At 40.4% G+C, this 14,742-nt stretch overlaps 1 protein-coding gene across 3 annotated transcripts in view; it reads left to right on the forward strand.

Annotated features, from left to right (window-relative positions):
• LOC139155568 (platelet-derived growth factor subunit A-like) overlaps positions 1 to 11,795 on the forward strand; it is a 76,750-nt gene extending 64,955 nt beyond the window's left edge. The window contains exons 5-7 of one of the 3 annotated variants that reach the window (XM_070730754.1): positions 4,582 to 4,705; positions 6,234 to 6,387; positions 10,699 to 11,795. In XM_070730754.1, coding sequence (XP_070586855.1) covers positions 4,582 to 4,705; positions 6,234 to 6,385 — 276 coding nt within the window. In that variant the 3' untranslated portion in view covers positions 6,386 to 6,387; positions 10,699 to 11,795. Of the gene's footprint in view, positions 1 to 4,581; positions 4,706 to 6,233; positions 6,404 to 10,698 lie in introns of all 3 variants that reach the window. The other 2 variants (XM_070730753.1, XM_070730755.1) reach the window with 2 other exon arrangements.
• The last annotated feature ends 2,947 nt before the right edge of the window (positions 11,796 to 14,742 follow it).

Raw genomic sequence — 14,742 nt, forward strand, 5'->3', positions numbered from 1 at the left:
GAATAGAATGGTGTGCAGGAATGACCTTGAGAGGAGGAAGCATCCCAGACCAGACAATTACAGTGGTACCTCTATCTACAAATGCCTCTACTTATGAATTTTCTAGATAAGAACCGAGTGAATTAGAAATTGATGAATGGGATATGGAAGGCATAATTGAAAATATTAAAAGAATTAAAAACACAAGAATAAGAGAGATGAGAAAAAAAATATTACATAAATGGTATTATGAATAAATGAGCCGGGGTGGCGCAGCAGGTAGAGTGCTGTACTGCAGGCCACTGAAGCTGACTATAGATCTGAAGGTCAGCAGTTCAAATCTCATCACCGGCTCAAGGTTGACTCAGCCTTCCATCCTTCCGAGGTGGGTCAAATGAGGACCCGGATTGTGAGGGCAATAGCCTAGCTCTGTTTTTAAAAAGTGCTATTGCTAACATGTTGTAAGCCGCCCTGAGTCTAAGGAGAAGGGCAGCATAAAAATCGAATAAATAAATAAATAAATAAATAAATTATACACCAGTACAATTAGCACGTTTTCAAACCACGAAGAAAGGAAATTGTTGGCATGGGTGTAAGGAAAAAGGAGTATTTATGCATATGTTTTGGGAATGTAATAAAGTTCAAAAATTTTGGAAACAAGTACAAATGGAAGTGAATAAAATTATGAATGGTAATTGGAAAATAATTAAGGGAGCAGCATTATTGATAAAAAATAGTGAGGTAAAAGAATATGAAGAAATCAAAATTGCAGCGATAGAAAGTGCCCAGGCAACAATAGTGCTTGGGTGGAAAAAAAATGGACGATAAAAAATTGGTGTAGGTACATGGTGGACCACATTCACTATGAAATTATGGAAATTAGACTACATAATTATAATGAAGAGAAATTAGCAGCAACAATGAGGCGGTGGGAGAAGGTGAAAAATTATATATTAACAACATCAGTAAGCGATGCAAATGTAAGAAATAAAATTCAATCACTTTATAAAGAATGAACAATGTAAACCAGAGATGAAGCAAATGAAGGATACAAAATTGAATCTTCCCTGGTGAAGGGAATTTTTCTTTTTCGTTTTGGTGATGGCACATTTTATGCTTAGGTTTTGTCTTTTGTAAAAATTTTAAAAAATCAATAAAATTATATTTAAAAAAAAGATAAGAACCAAGTGTTGTGAAGTTGTGAATGCTCCAACACTGGAAGTTTTTAAAGAAGATGTTAGATAATCATCTGTCTGAAGTAGTGTAGGGTTTCCTGCCTAAGCAGGGGGTTGGACTAGAAGACCTCCAAGGTCCCTTCCAACTCTGTTGTTGTTATTGTAAAGAGGGGAAGGATTCGGAAAGTCCATGAAGTATTTGGCCTGGAGACCAGACAATTATTGGATAAGAGGCAGCTAAGACCACAGAAGGAATTGGGACATAGAATAGAATAGAATAGAATTCTTATTGGCCAAGTGTGATTGGACACACAAGGAATTTGTCTTGGTGCATATGCTCTCAATGTACATAAAATAAAATATACATTTGTCAAGAATCATGTGGTACAACACTTAATGATTGTCATAGGGGTCAAATAAGCAATGAAGAAGCAATATTAATAAAAATCTTAGGATATACGCAACAAGTTACAGTCATACAGTCAACATGGGAGGAAATGGGTGATAGGAATGATGAGAAAAACTAGTAGAATAGAAGTGCAGATTTAGTAGAAAGTCTGACAGTGTTGAGGGAATTATTTGTTTAGTAGAGTGATGGCGTTCGGGGAAAAACTGTTCTTGTGTCTAGTTGTCTTGGTGTGCAGTGCTCTGTAGCGACGTTTTGAGGGTGGGAGTTGAAACAATTTGTGTCCAGGATGTGAGGGGTCAGTAAATATTTTCCCCGCCCTCTTTTTGACTCGTGCAGTATACAGGTCCTCAATGGAAGGCAGGTTGGCAGCAATTGTTTTTTCTGCAATTCTGATTCTCCTCTGAAGTCTGTGTCGGTCCTGTTGGGTTGCAGCACCAAACCAGACAGTTATAGAGGTGCAGATGACAGACTCAATGATTCCTCTGTAGGACTGAATCAGCAGCTCCTTGGGCAGTTTGAGCTTCCTGAGCTGGCGCAGAAAGAACATTCTTTGTTGTGCTTTTTTGATGATGTTTTTGATGTTAGGTGACCATTTTAGGTCTTGAGATATGATAGAACCTAGAAATTTGAAGATCTCTACTGTTGATACTGTGTTGTCTAGTATTGTGAGAGGTGGAAGGGTGGAAGGGTTTCTCTTAAAGTCTACCACCATTTCTACGGTTTTGAGTGAGAGAAGAAACCCTCCCTAGTTTCTTGGATTGTAGAGGTGAAGGGGAAAGAGATTTCAGATTTGCAAGATTGATGTAAGCCCTTCAAAATATACTGCTCAAAAAAAATAAAGGGTACCCTCAAAGAACACACCCTAGATCTGAATGAATGAAATATCCTCACTGAATACTTGTTCTGTACAAAGTTGAATGTGGACAACAGCAGGTGAAATTGATGGTCAATCAGTGTTGCTTCCTAAGTGGACAATTTGATTTCACAGACCTTTGATTGACTTGGAGTTATATTGTGTTGTTTGAGTCTTTCCTTTATTTATTTTTTTAGCAGGGTAATTGTCAAGGTTTCAGGTAGCATCCAAACTAAATCAGAGTCGGAGATTTTGATTAGGGTATTATAGGCTAAAACATATGAAGGACGGTTGCAGGAACTGGACATAGCTATTTTAATGCAAAGAAGGACCAGGGGAGACATGATAGCAGTGTTCCAATATCTCAGGGGTTGCCACAAAGAAAAAGGAGTCAAGCTATTCTCCAAAGCACCTGAGTGTAGAACAAGAAGCAATGGGTGGAAACTAAACAAGGAGAGAAGCAACTTAGAACTAAGGAGAAATATCCTGGCAGTTAAAACAATGAATCAGTGGAACAGCTTGCCTCCAGAAGTTGTGAATGCTCCAACACTGGAAGTTTTTAAGAAGATGCTGGATAACCATTTGTCTGAAGGTAGTATAGGGTTTCCTGCCTTAGCAGGGAGTTGGAGTAGAAGACTTCCAAGGTCCCTTCCAACTCTTCTTCTTCTTGTTGTTGTTGTTATCATCATCATCATCATCATCATCATCATCATCATTATTATTATTATTATAAAAGGACTGGCAATTATTGAGGGCATCTGCATCAATGAATCCACAACCAATTTAAATCATGGTTTAAATTGCTAGTGAAAAGGCTTGATTGAAATCAACCCGATTTAAATCGTAACTCTTAAAGAGCAGCTGCCATCTCTGCTGTGAAATTGTGTGGATGCATCAATGTTATTGATGTTATCTCAGCTTGCAAAACTTGGATTCATTGAACAAGTTTACCCAAAATGTACACATTGCACAATATACACAGCGTCATGCTCCATAGCTAAGCTCCATTTCAGGCTGAATAAACTAAATTGTTAATGTATTTTACATAGAAAACTCTCTTAAGATAAATTTTTATTCCAAAAGCATTTTATTAAAATAAATTTGGTAAAAAAAAAATTAAAAATCCGATTCAAAATTTAAAAATCTGATTAAAATTTAAAAAAAAATTGATTTAAATAAAAGGAAATCAGATTTTTTGATTATATTTTTTAAGCCTTTCGATATCTATCTACCCTGAACCTTAAGATCTAGAGCACTTAGCTGAAAGTATCTTAGGGTATATTTCGCAATGTCAAATGTGACTTTGGATCGATTCAAGCATGTCAGGTGCCTACAAAACCAGATCTAAGAAGGAAACTTCTTCTTGGCATAAGGAGAAAATAGATCTTATAGTTTTCATCCCCCCAAAAAGAAAGATTGAAACCCATGACTTGTGTGACAGTTAACCTGTTATGAATTCTTTGATTTTCAAAATACATCCTCCCAAGGCTAGTAAACCGTCTGTCACACAAGTCCACCTTTTAAGATAATAAATGTCATTTATTTTTTTAAAAAAATCTTTTTTTCAAGTGTATCTTGCCTGCCAAAATACTTCCAGCTGCAAAGAACACTTTAAAAACAACTTCATTTGAACCAGGAAAGTTGTGCTAAGCTACAAAGTCAAACCTGAGCAACCATTGGCTAAATGCCACCCACTTTATAAATGCCCGCCAAGTTATCTTGGACAATATCCGGTTGATGAATGATCCCTTCCTTTTCCAGAACTTGATGCCAACAGGCTCTTTGTAACAGAAGGGTGAGGGAGAGTTTGGGGGTAAAACAGAGGCTTTGGAAGATCCTAAGTCCAAGTTGGAAAGAATTCCACTCCAAACCCAAGCTATAGTTCTCTTTTCCTTGCTTTGACTCTCAAATCTCAAAGAAGTTGTTTTTGGGAGCAGCTTCCTCGTCGCAGATTATTTTATCGCCGATTTGGAAAGGAAATAATGAGGGTTAATTATTTTGTTTGCTTCCCGGCGAGTTTAGGCAGGCGCCCTGCAAATCATGAACGATACAAACACTAAACCAGAAATTTCTTCCTGCTCCAAATCTTGTTCTTGGCTACTGTTTGACTTTACAGGTTCCTGAATATTATTATTCATATCACTATTATTTTTGTCAAACTGCAGGTTGCCAAAGTGGAATATGTTAGAAGAAAACCCAAATTAAAGGAAGTCCTGGTGAAGTTAGAAGAGCATATGGAATGCACTTGTACAATGTCAAATTCCAATCCAGATTTTCGAGAAGAAACCGGTAGGTTGGAGTAGATCAAGAGACTGAACTGTTGGATGGGACAAGTTTTTTTTTTAATGTTCTCCAAAAGTCTTGAGCATTAAACATCTGGAGATGAGAAACACGTTTGTGATACTACGGCAATGCTCTCTACATGGGGATAACTCTGAAGAGCGTTTGGAAACTGCAAATTGTGTAGAACGTAGTCACACCAGCAATTATTGACCTCCAAAGACATGCCCATGTTTCTCCAGAACTCCGTGGACTGCATTGGCTGCCAATTGGTTTCCGGATGCAATTCAAAGTGTTGGTTATGACCTATAAACCCCTACTTGGCATAGGACCAGATTACCTATGGGACCGCTTCCTGCTGCATGAATCCCAGCAACCAATTAGATCCCACAGAGTCGGCCTTTTCCAGGTCCCGTCAACTAGACAATGCCAGTAGGTGGGGCCTAGGGGAAGAGCCTTCTCTGTGGAGGCCCCGGCCCTTTGGAATCAGCTTCCCCCCGGAGATCCACACTGCCCCCACCCTCCTTGCCTTCCACAAGAGTCTCAAGACTCACTTATGTCACCAGGCCTGGGGCTATTAGATTCTTGGCCCCTGGCTGATAAATGGACTGAGAGAAACTGATTGAATGAGAATGACTGGGTTTTTAGTTTTAGATTATATATTTAATTAATTGAGCCCAAAATGTTATGTATTGTTTTATTATATGTTGTGAGTCACCCTGAATCCTTGGAGGGGGCGGCATAAAAGTCCAATCAATTAATCGATCGATCGATCAATCAATCAATCAATCAATCAATCACCACAGTGATGGAAAAATAGTTCATGCCACTTAAATTGACATGTTATGGATCTTAGCATGGGGGATATTTATTTATTGGATTTGTATGTCGCCCCTCTCCGAGGACTCAGGATGTCTCACAACATATCCAAACAATATACAATATACATATCTAAAAAAAATCCAATTAAGATAGCTAAAAAACTTTAAAACTCTAATAACATTTAAAATCGATATGTATTTTTCAAGGCTAAAAAGTTTTGTGCTCAACTCTAGGTCTTTTGAGAAGGATTTAGACAAACTAGAAATGACACCAAAAAATAGATAGATGGGGGAAAATAAACTTTTCAAGGAAAAGTGAAGGAATTGGGACATGAGAATGTAGAATTAGTGGTGTCCCATAGATTTGAGGGATGGGGAAGAGCTGGTATTTAATTTAAAGCAGTGGAAGGTGGGTTGTGTTCACCTTCATTTTCTCCTGCACTTCCCTTTATATTGTTCTGTTAACGATTATTAGTATTATTATTTCTCATGTGCTTTATAAAATTTATAGTGTTTTTGGCACATTACAAAGTTCCTGATAAAACTGATTCCCAATTTTGGGTTTCGGGAGTACAATCAAACCCAACTGAGATAGGTCGGATAAAATCATTTCAAAAAATCATTTATTTGCATGTCAGGAGGATTAAAATTAACCCCTGGGGTTATCTGATATTAACTGCAGATAACCATGGGTACATATTTCATTCCATGCTTAGGATTACACACCCTGAATCTAAGCATGGCGGATACATCTTTAAAGTTTTTAAGTCTTGTGCTCAATTCTGGACCCTTTGAGAAGGATTTAGACAAAGTTGAATGGACTGAGCCTGAAAATCTGGATAGGAATGGGGAAATGAAGGAAAGATGAAGGTATTGGCATGCGAAGGTAGACTTTTTTCTTCTTTCTTGTATTTGCCATTAAATGTAGACAAAACAATGATCAATTATAATAATGTCATGATTGAGAAAACGTCTGCTTTTTAAATGTACAGTGATACCTCGTCTTACAAACGCCTCGTCATACAAACTTTTCGAGATACAAACCCGGGGTTTAAGATTTTTTTGCCTCTTCTTACAAACTATTTTCACCTTACAAACCCACCGCTGCCTCTGGGATGCCCCGCCTCGGGACTTCCATTGCCAGCGAAGCACCCGTTTTTTTTTTTTTAATATTTTTATTTTATTTTATATGACTTACAAACATTTAGACATCAAACAATACAACATTAAACATTTACACTTGATATATTTACAAGATTTATTTTTTAACAATTCTATTTACTATACCTTTTTCTTAATTTCCACCCAGTTGTAAATTTTTTCCCACACTTTGTAATAGTCCTTATTTTGTTGGTTTTGAATTTCGTATGTTAATTTGCTAAATTTGGCGCAGTCTAATATTTTTTTAATTACCGTTTCTTTGTTTGGAATCTTATCTTGTTTCCAGACTTGTGCATATGCTAATCTTGCAGCAGTAAGTAAGTGATTTATTAAGTAGTAATTTTCTTTGCTATGTTTGCCTCTAATTATGCCTAATAAATACATTTCCGGTTTTATTTCAATTTTATAGCCCAATATTTCTTCCATCCATGCCCTAATTTGAATCCAAATTTTTTTTGCTTCGTTACATTGCCACCATATGTGGTAGTATGTTCCCACTTCTTTTTTACACTTCCAACATTTGTTACTAATGTTTACATTCATTTTGGCTAGGCGTGCTGGCGCATAATGCCATCGGAAGAACATTTTATAAAGATTTTCTTTATATGGTGTTGACAAAGCACCCGTTTTTGCACTGCTGGGATTCCCCTGAGGCTCCCCTCCATGGGAAACCCCACCTCCAGACTTCCGTGTTTTTGTGGTGCTGCAGGGAAATCCCAGCAGGGGAATCCCAGCAGCGCAAAAATGGGCGCTTCGCTGGCAATGGAAGTCCGGAGGTGGGGTTTCCCAGTGAGGGGAGCCTCAGTGAAATTGCAGTGAAATTGCAAAAACAGAGGTCCAGAGGAGGGGTTTCGAGGACTTTGGTGTTTTTGCGATGCTGCGATTTCACTGATGCTCCCTTCGCTGGGAAACCCCACCTCCGGACTTTCGTTGCCAGTGAAGCAAAAACGGGTTGCAAAAGGGGTGAATTTTGGGCTTGCACGCATGAATCACTTTTCCATTGATGCCTATGGGAAACATTATTTCGTCTTACAAACTTTTCACCTTAAGAACCTTGTCCCGGAACCAATTAAGTTTATAAGACAAGGTATCACTGTATATAAACCAAATAATATATATATATATATTTTAAAAAAGAGAAGGCAGAGTTTGGATTTGATGTCTTCTCAAGGGTGTCCCATCGAAGAAGACCATGTTTGACATGGTCCTCAAAAGTGAACATGGAATGTTGGCCGTAAGAATTCCTGAAATTCCATCTGGAATTTAGGAAAATCCTTCTAATAGCCAGAACAGACCAACAGTGAACCACATCGAATAATTTGAATTTCGGCAGTAAACAAGTAGCTAAAGGAGTTCTTTAACTCTTTCTAATTCTGTGGTTCTGATCAGTATATTCTTCTGTTAAAAACCTTCAATTTGTTGCAATGGTTCTTTTCCGAGAACAGTTTCTTTTATTCCTTTGCTACCATAAATGCATGCCCTTTGTGGCTTTATTTGTTAAATATACCATATGCTGCCATTATGTCAACAGGCAGACGTAGGAAAAAAAGTAAAAAACGACGGAAATTTTTAAAAACCTCCTTAAAATGGAGCCCTCAACCAGGTACGAGCCCTATATGGAAACTGCCTTTACGATCACAACCAATAGGAAAATAATTCAAAAAAATCGGGCTATTTCTCTTCCTGTATTTGATCATTATTTAAGATTTCGGGCATTGGCTGTTGATCCAGCAATCAAATTTGGTTAAACTCAAATCTTTTCTCTTTAATAAAGCTACCTCTACAGATGCTCCATTCTGAGGTTGCTATCCTCGTTGCTTTAAAAATGATTGGTTTGGAGGCTAATCAATGTTGATATGTAATTATTGTTGATTTCAAAGGATTGGGTTGTTCTTGAGAGCTCTACGGATGGATGTCCAGTTTTTCTTTTGTTGGGAAACTTTTTCCAGTGGCTAGATTTTTAAGTTAATTCTTTTAACCAACAGAAAGCTAGGTAGGAAACTGACATGCTACAGAATAAAGCCACAGTCTAATCCAGTGAAGGCGAACCTATGGCATGGATGCCATAGGTGGCACGCGGAGCCATATCTGCTGGCGCACAAGCCGTTGCCCTAGCTCAGCTCCAACATGCATGTGTGTGCCAGCCAGCTGATTTTTGGCTCACAAAGAGGCTCTAGGGGGACATTTTTGGCTTCCAGAGAGCCTCTGGGGGATGAAGGAGGGTGTTTTTAATCCCCCTGGCTCCAGGGAAGCCTTTGGAGCCCGGGGAGGGCAAAACACGAGCCTACTGGGCCCATCAGAAGTTGGGAAAGAGGCCATTTCTGGCCTCCAGAAGGCCTCCAGGGGGCAGGGGAAGCTGTTTTCGCCTAGCCCAGCCATTGAATTATGGCTGTGGGCACTCATGCATGCATGGTAGAGCGCGCTCATGCTCTTTCAGCACCCAAGGAAAAAAAGGTTCGCCATTACTGGTCTAATCATTTATAAAAATGGGCCCCACCAACTCTTCCCCCAACTCAAAAAATAAAGATGGTTAATGAGTGTTACTCAATGGAGGCCGATTTCCCTAAAATATGGGCCTAATTTCAAATAGGAGTTGTTGAAGGTCTCTTAAAAAACTCGGTGGGGTGTTAGGTAGCCTTCCGATTTGGGAACATTTTGGCCTTCATAATGGGAAGTTCATGAGATGCCCTCAAAATTAGAAATCCATCCCACCCTCTGTCTCATCCTCTGGACCTCCAATCTTAGGACAGTCTTCAGATTTTAATTCTCAAATCAGTTGAATGAAATTGCCAGCTTTGCGAGCAACTTATACACTGCTAAAATAAATAAATAAAGGGAACACTGAAACAACACAATATAACTCCCAGTAAACCAAACTACTGTGAAACCAAACCACTTAGGAAGCAACACTGATTGACAATCAATTTCACCTGCTGTTGTGCACATTCAACTTTGTACAGAACAAAGTATTCAATGAGAATATTTCATTCATTCAGATCTAGGATGGGTTCTTTGAGTGTTCCCTTCATTTATTTTTTGAGCACTATATTTAGAGCATGGAAAAGTGGGGGACAGACCCAGAATTGATGGATAGGAAAATCTCTTTTCCCCCCCTAGAGATTTGAGACCCATTTGGATACAGTGATACCTCGTCTTACAAACGCCTCGCCATACAATCTTTTCGAGATACAAACCCGGGGTTTAAGATTTTTTTTGCCTCTTCTTACAAACTATTTTCACCTTACAAACCCACTGCCGCTGCTGGGATGCCCTGCCTCTGGACTTCCGTTGCCAGCGAAGCACCCATTTTTGTGCTGCTGGGATTCCCCTGAGGCTCCCCTCGATGGGAAACCCCACCTCCGGACTTCCATGTTTTTGTGATGCTGCAGGGGAATCTCAGCATGGGAATACCAGCAGTGCAAAAACGGGCACTTCGCTGGCAACAGAAGTTTGGAGGTGGGGTTTCCCTACGAGGGGAGCCTCAGTCAAATCGCAGCAGCGCAAAAACACAGAGGTCCAGAGGTGGGGTTTCGAGGACTTCTGTGTTTTTGCGATGCTGCAATTTCACTTATGCTCCCTTCGCTGGGAAACCCCACCTCCGGACTTCCACTGCCAGCAAAGCACTCATTTTTGCGATGCTGGGATTCCCCTGCTGGGATTTCCCTGCAGCATCACAAAAACACGGAAGTCTGGAGGTGATGTTTCCCATGGAGGGGAGCCTCAGGGGAATCCCAGCAGCACAAAAACGGGTGCTTCTGCTGGCAAAAGTGGTGAATTTTGGGCTTGCACGCATTAATTGCTTTTCCATTGATTCCTATGGGAAACATTGTTTCGTCTTACAAACTTTTCACCTTAAGCACCTCGTCCCGGAACCAATTAAGTTTGTAAGACAAGGTATCACTGTATATTCTATATTTTAGGCTGGTGGTTTTTAGCCTGATTTATGATCTTCAGCAAATAATGATTTGATTCGACGATTCTTTAATTCTTTTTTCTTTCTTTCTTTGTTTTCTTTTACAGATGTCAGGTGAAAATAAGCTAGAAAAGATTTGTTTCCGGGACTCGAATGTACAGGATCTGTTACATTCCTGAACCTACGCTGTATGGTGCTTTCTGGATAAATACTTCACTCATCTTCCTATCCGGGGGGGAGGGGGGAAATCTGGTAGAAAGAGAATGAGAGAGAGAGAGAATGAGAGAGGGAGAGAATGAGAGAGAGAGAGAATGAGAGAGGGAGAAAATGAGAGAGAGAGAAAGAGAGAAAGAGAGAGAAAGAGGGGGGAGGGAAAGAGAAAAACACAACCACACACACCGACATATACACACACTTCGCCAGAACACAAGGGACAAATGTATAGTTGTTTAAATATGACATCGCAGGAAGTATTGTAGCAGTCTGCAACATCATGTGACGCTTCCCTATCCATAAAAATCGAGAAACGGTGACGTGAATGAAACGAGGAGACGATGAGGCCAAACAACAAACACTATGTGGACAGCAGACTTCCTTTTTAAAAAACAAAAACTGTCAATGGTGCTTTTATTTTAGTCCCCTCTTGTCCATTTTATTTTTCTCGAGAACGTGCCTGGAGGCCAAAATGCTGACGGATGGATTCAGATGGCATTTGGAGGCACACAAACACACACAAACATACACGCAAACAACAACAACAACAACGGCAACAACGATGACAACCATCAAGAACAGGAAATATATCAAATGCCAGAGAGGAATCTAGAGTGGGTCTTTTTAATTTTATTTTTAATTTTAATTTTAAATATTTTTTTTGGCTTGGCGGTGATTTAAAACTATTAAAAACAATCCATCTGGGGCGCCTTAAGTGTTTTTATTTTGAGGTTGTTTTATTTTATTTTTTACACCATCAAGTTATTGAGCTTTTCTTTTTATTCTTTTGCCTAGCATTTTATTATCTCTCTTTTTTTTGTGGGGAGGGAGGGAAACTACATTTACCAATTATCCGATATAAGAGACTGGTGTAGCAGCAACAAAATGGGATCATGGAAGACTATGGTGTTTTTAATTTCTCCTAGCGGGGGTGGGGCGGGGCGCAGACTAATGAAATGTATTAAAATAAAAATGGTATACCTATGCATAATTTTCTAAATGCTTCTTGGTTTGTCTACCCTTTTTTCCCTTTCTTCCCCTGCCTCTTCCTTTTTTCACAATGCAGTGGTACCTCTACTTACAAACTTAATTCGTTCCGTGACCAGGTTCTAAAGTAGAAAAGTTTGTAGGAAGAAGCCATTTTTCCCATAGGAATCAATGTAAAAGCAAATAATGTGTACGATTGGGGAAACCAGAGGGAGGGTGGAGGCCCTGTTTCCTCCCAGGAGATTCCTAGAGAGGCCCCACGGAGGCTTCTCCCCGCCTTTTCCGGCCCTGTTTTCTCCCAGGAGATTCATAGAGAGGCCTCACAGAGGCTTCTCCCTGCCTTTTCCGGCCCTATTTCTTACCAGGAGATTCCTAGAGAGGCCCCCATAGAGGCTTCTCCCTGCATTTCCAACCCTGTTTCCTCCCAGGAGATTCCTAGAGAGGCCCCATGGAGGCTTCTCCCCAACTTTTCCGGTTACAGTTTCGGAGGCTTGGGTTTGTAAGTGGAAAATGGTTCTTGAGAAGAGGCAAAATAATCTTGAACACACAGTTCTTATCTAGAAAAGTTTGTAAGTAGAGGCATTCTTAGGTAGAGGTACCACTGTACATTATTTAAAACAGGTGTTTTTTGGTGGGGGAGGGTTCCCTTCCTTACCCCTTCAAAGAGTTGCCGAAGAATTAGCAATATGGCGGTTAAGACTTCATTGGATGGTCTCATCGCCACCATCTTGGAGAGGGACGAAACAATTAAGTTAGAACAATTAATCAGCAGGGAGTTGTGGAGCCTTCCAATACTGCAGATTTTTAAAGAAGAGATTGAAATAGTATAAGGCAGTGATGGCGAACCTATGGCATGGGTGCCACAGGTGGCACCTGGAGCCATATCTGCTGGCATGCAAGCTGTTGCCCTAGATCAGCTCCATTGTGCATGGGTGTGCCGGCCAATTGATTTTTGGCTCACACAGAGGCCTGGGAGGGCATTTTTTGGGGGGATGGCAGAGGGCGTTTTTATCCTCCCCTGGCTCCAAGGAAGCCTTTGGAGCCTGGGGAGGGTGAAACACGAGCCTACTGGGCCCACCAGATGTTGGAAAACAGGCCATTTCAAGCCTCCAGAGGATCTCCAGGGGTTGGGAGAAGCTGTTTTCGCCCTCCCCAGGCATTGAATTATGGGTGTGGGCACTTGCGCATGCACTATAGTGCTCACACATGGTTTTTCAGCACCCAAGGAAAAGTAAGGTTCGCCATCACTGGTATAGGGTTTCCTGCTTGGGTGGTGGGTTGGACTAGAAGACCCCCAAGATTATATTCTCTTAACTGGAAGAAGAAAATGGTTGGCGATCATGTCCTGTAGATTCTATATACAGTGATACCTTGTCTTACAAACTTAATTGGTTCCGGGACGAGGTTCTTAAGGTGAAAAGTTTGTAAGTCGAAACAATGTTTCCCATAGGAATCAATGGAAAAACGATTAATGCGTGCAAGCCCAAAATTCACCCCTTTTGCCAGCTGAAGCGCCCGTTTTTGCGCTGCTGGGATTCTCCTGAGGCTCCCCTCCATGGGAAACCCCACCTCCAGACTTCTGTGCTTTTGCGATGCTGCAGGGGAATCCCAGCATCGCAAAAACGAGCGCTTCACTGGCAACGGAAGTCTGGAGGTGGGATTTCCCAGCGAAGGGAGCATTAGTGAAATTGCAGCATTGCAAAAACACCGAAGACCTCGAAACCTCACCTACAGACCTCTGTGTTTTTGTGATGCTGCAATTTCACTGAGGCTCCCCTCGCTGGGAAACCCCACCTCTGGACTTTGCCAGCGAAGCGCCCATTTTTGCACTGCTGGTATTCCCCTGCAGCATCACAAAAACACGGACGTCCGGAGGTGGGGTTTCCCATGGAGGGGAGCCTCATAGGAATCCCAGCAGTGCAAAAACGGGCGCTTCGCTGGCAACGGAAGTCCGGAGGCGGGGCATCCCAGTGGCGGTGGTGGGTTTGTAAGGTGAAAATAGTTTGTAAGACGAGGCAAAAAAATCTTAAACCCTGGGTTTGTATCTCGAAAAGTTTGTATGACGAGGCGTTTGTAAGACGAGGTATCACTGTACTTAAATTTCATGGCTCACAAACAGAGCTCTATCACAAGGAAAATTATTGGATGCTGATTCTTCCCCTCTGGAGAATGCCAAAAAGGGGTCTTCGAACAAAGACCCTTAATTCTTCAACCCTTAATTCTCAATGGGGTGCAGAGGTTCCATAAATTCCTCGGTTTTCTTGAAGATGCCGAGTTGGAGAATACTTTTTAAGTTTGTTGACCATTGGTGTAGGTTAGCGAGGTTTTAGGTTATATGCAAGTCGAACCAACCCAAATCTTTTTTTAAAAAAAGAAATAAAAAAATGTATTTGAGTCGTCCGCAAATACTATCGTGGAAAACCAACTCATTTTGCCGATTTCATCTTGTTTCAGTGGAGTGAGATGTAGAAAATCCTTCTTGTTACTCATACTGTATTGATATCGCTGTGGCCTGGAACAACCTTGCTGGAAAATATAAAATTCTTTATTTTTGGTATTAAACAAAGAGAAAAAAATGTTTTATGTGTATTAAAAAAAATAAGTGTTTTCTTTTTGGAAGGGGGGGGGGTTAAAGGTGATGTTTGTATTTTTTAAATATAAAATTAATGGTTTTCTATACCCAAGAAATCCTGTTTTGTTTTCTTGAGCCAGAATATTTTAAAAAAAAAGTGAATGAGATTGGGATATGCATTTATGGACCTATTTTTCTAGCAGTGAAAGCTTATCTCATTTAAACTATATTTATTTTCATTAGGAAAAGGAGAAAGGTGTTAAGTATGGTGTCCTGTATTTCCAAAGGAGAAATGGGTTGGTTGTACATGAGGACATCTGATCTGATGGTGGTGGATCTTCTTTGGCCCGCTTTCCACCATCACTGGTAGATCTTTGCA

Source organism: Erythrolamprus reginae, unplaced genomic scaffold, assembly GCF_031021105.1.
Source record: "Erythrolamprus reginae isolate rEryReg1 unplaced genomic scaffold, rEryReg1.hap1 H_3, whole genome shotgun sequence".
Classification (NCBI taxonomy): Eukaryota; Metazoa; Chordata; class Lepidosauria; order Squamata; family Dipsadidae; genus Erythrolamprus; species Erythrolamprus reginae.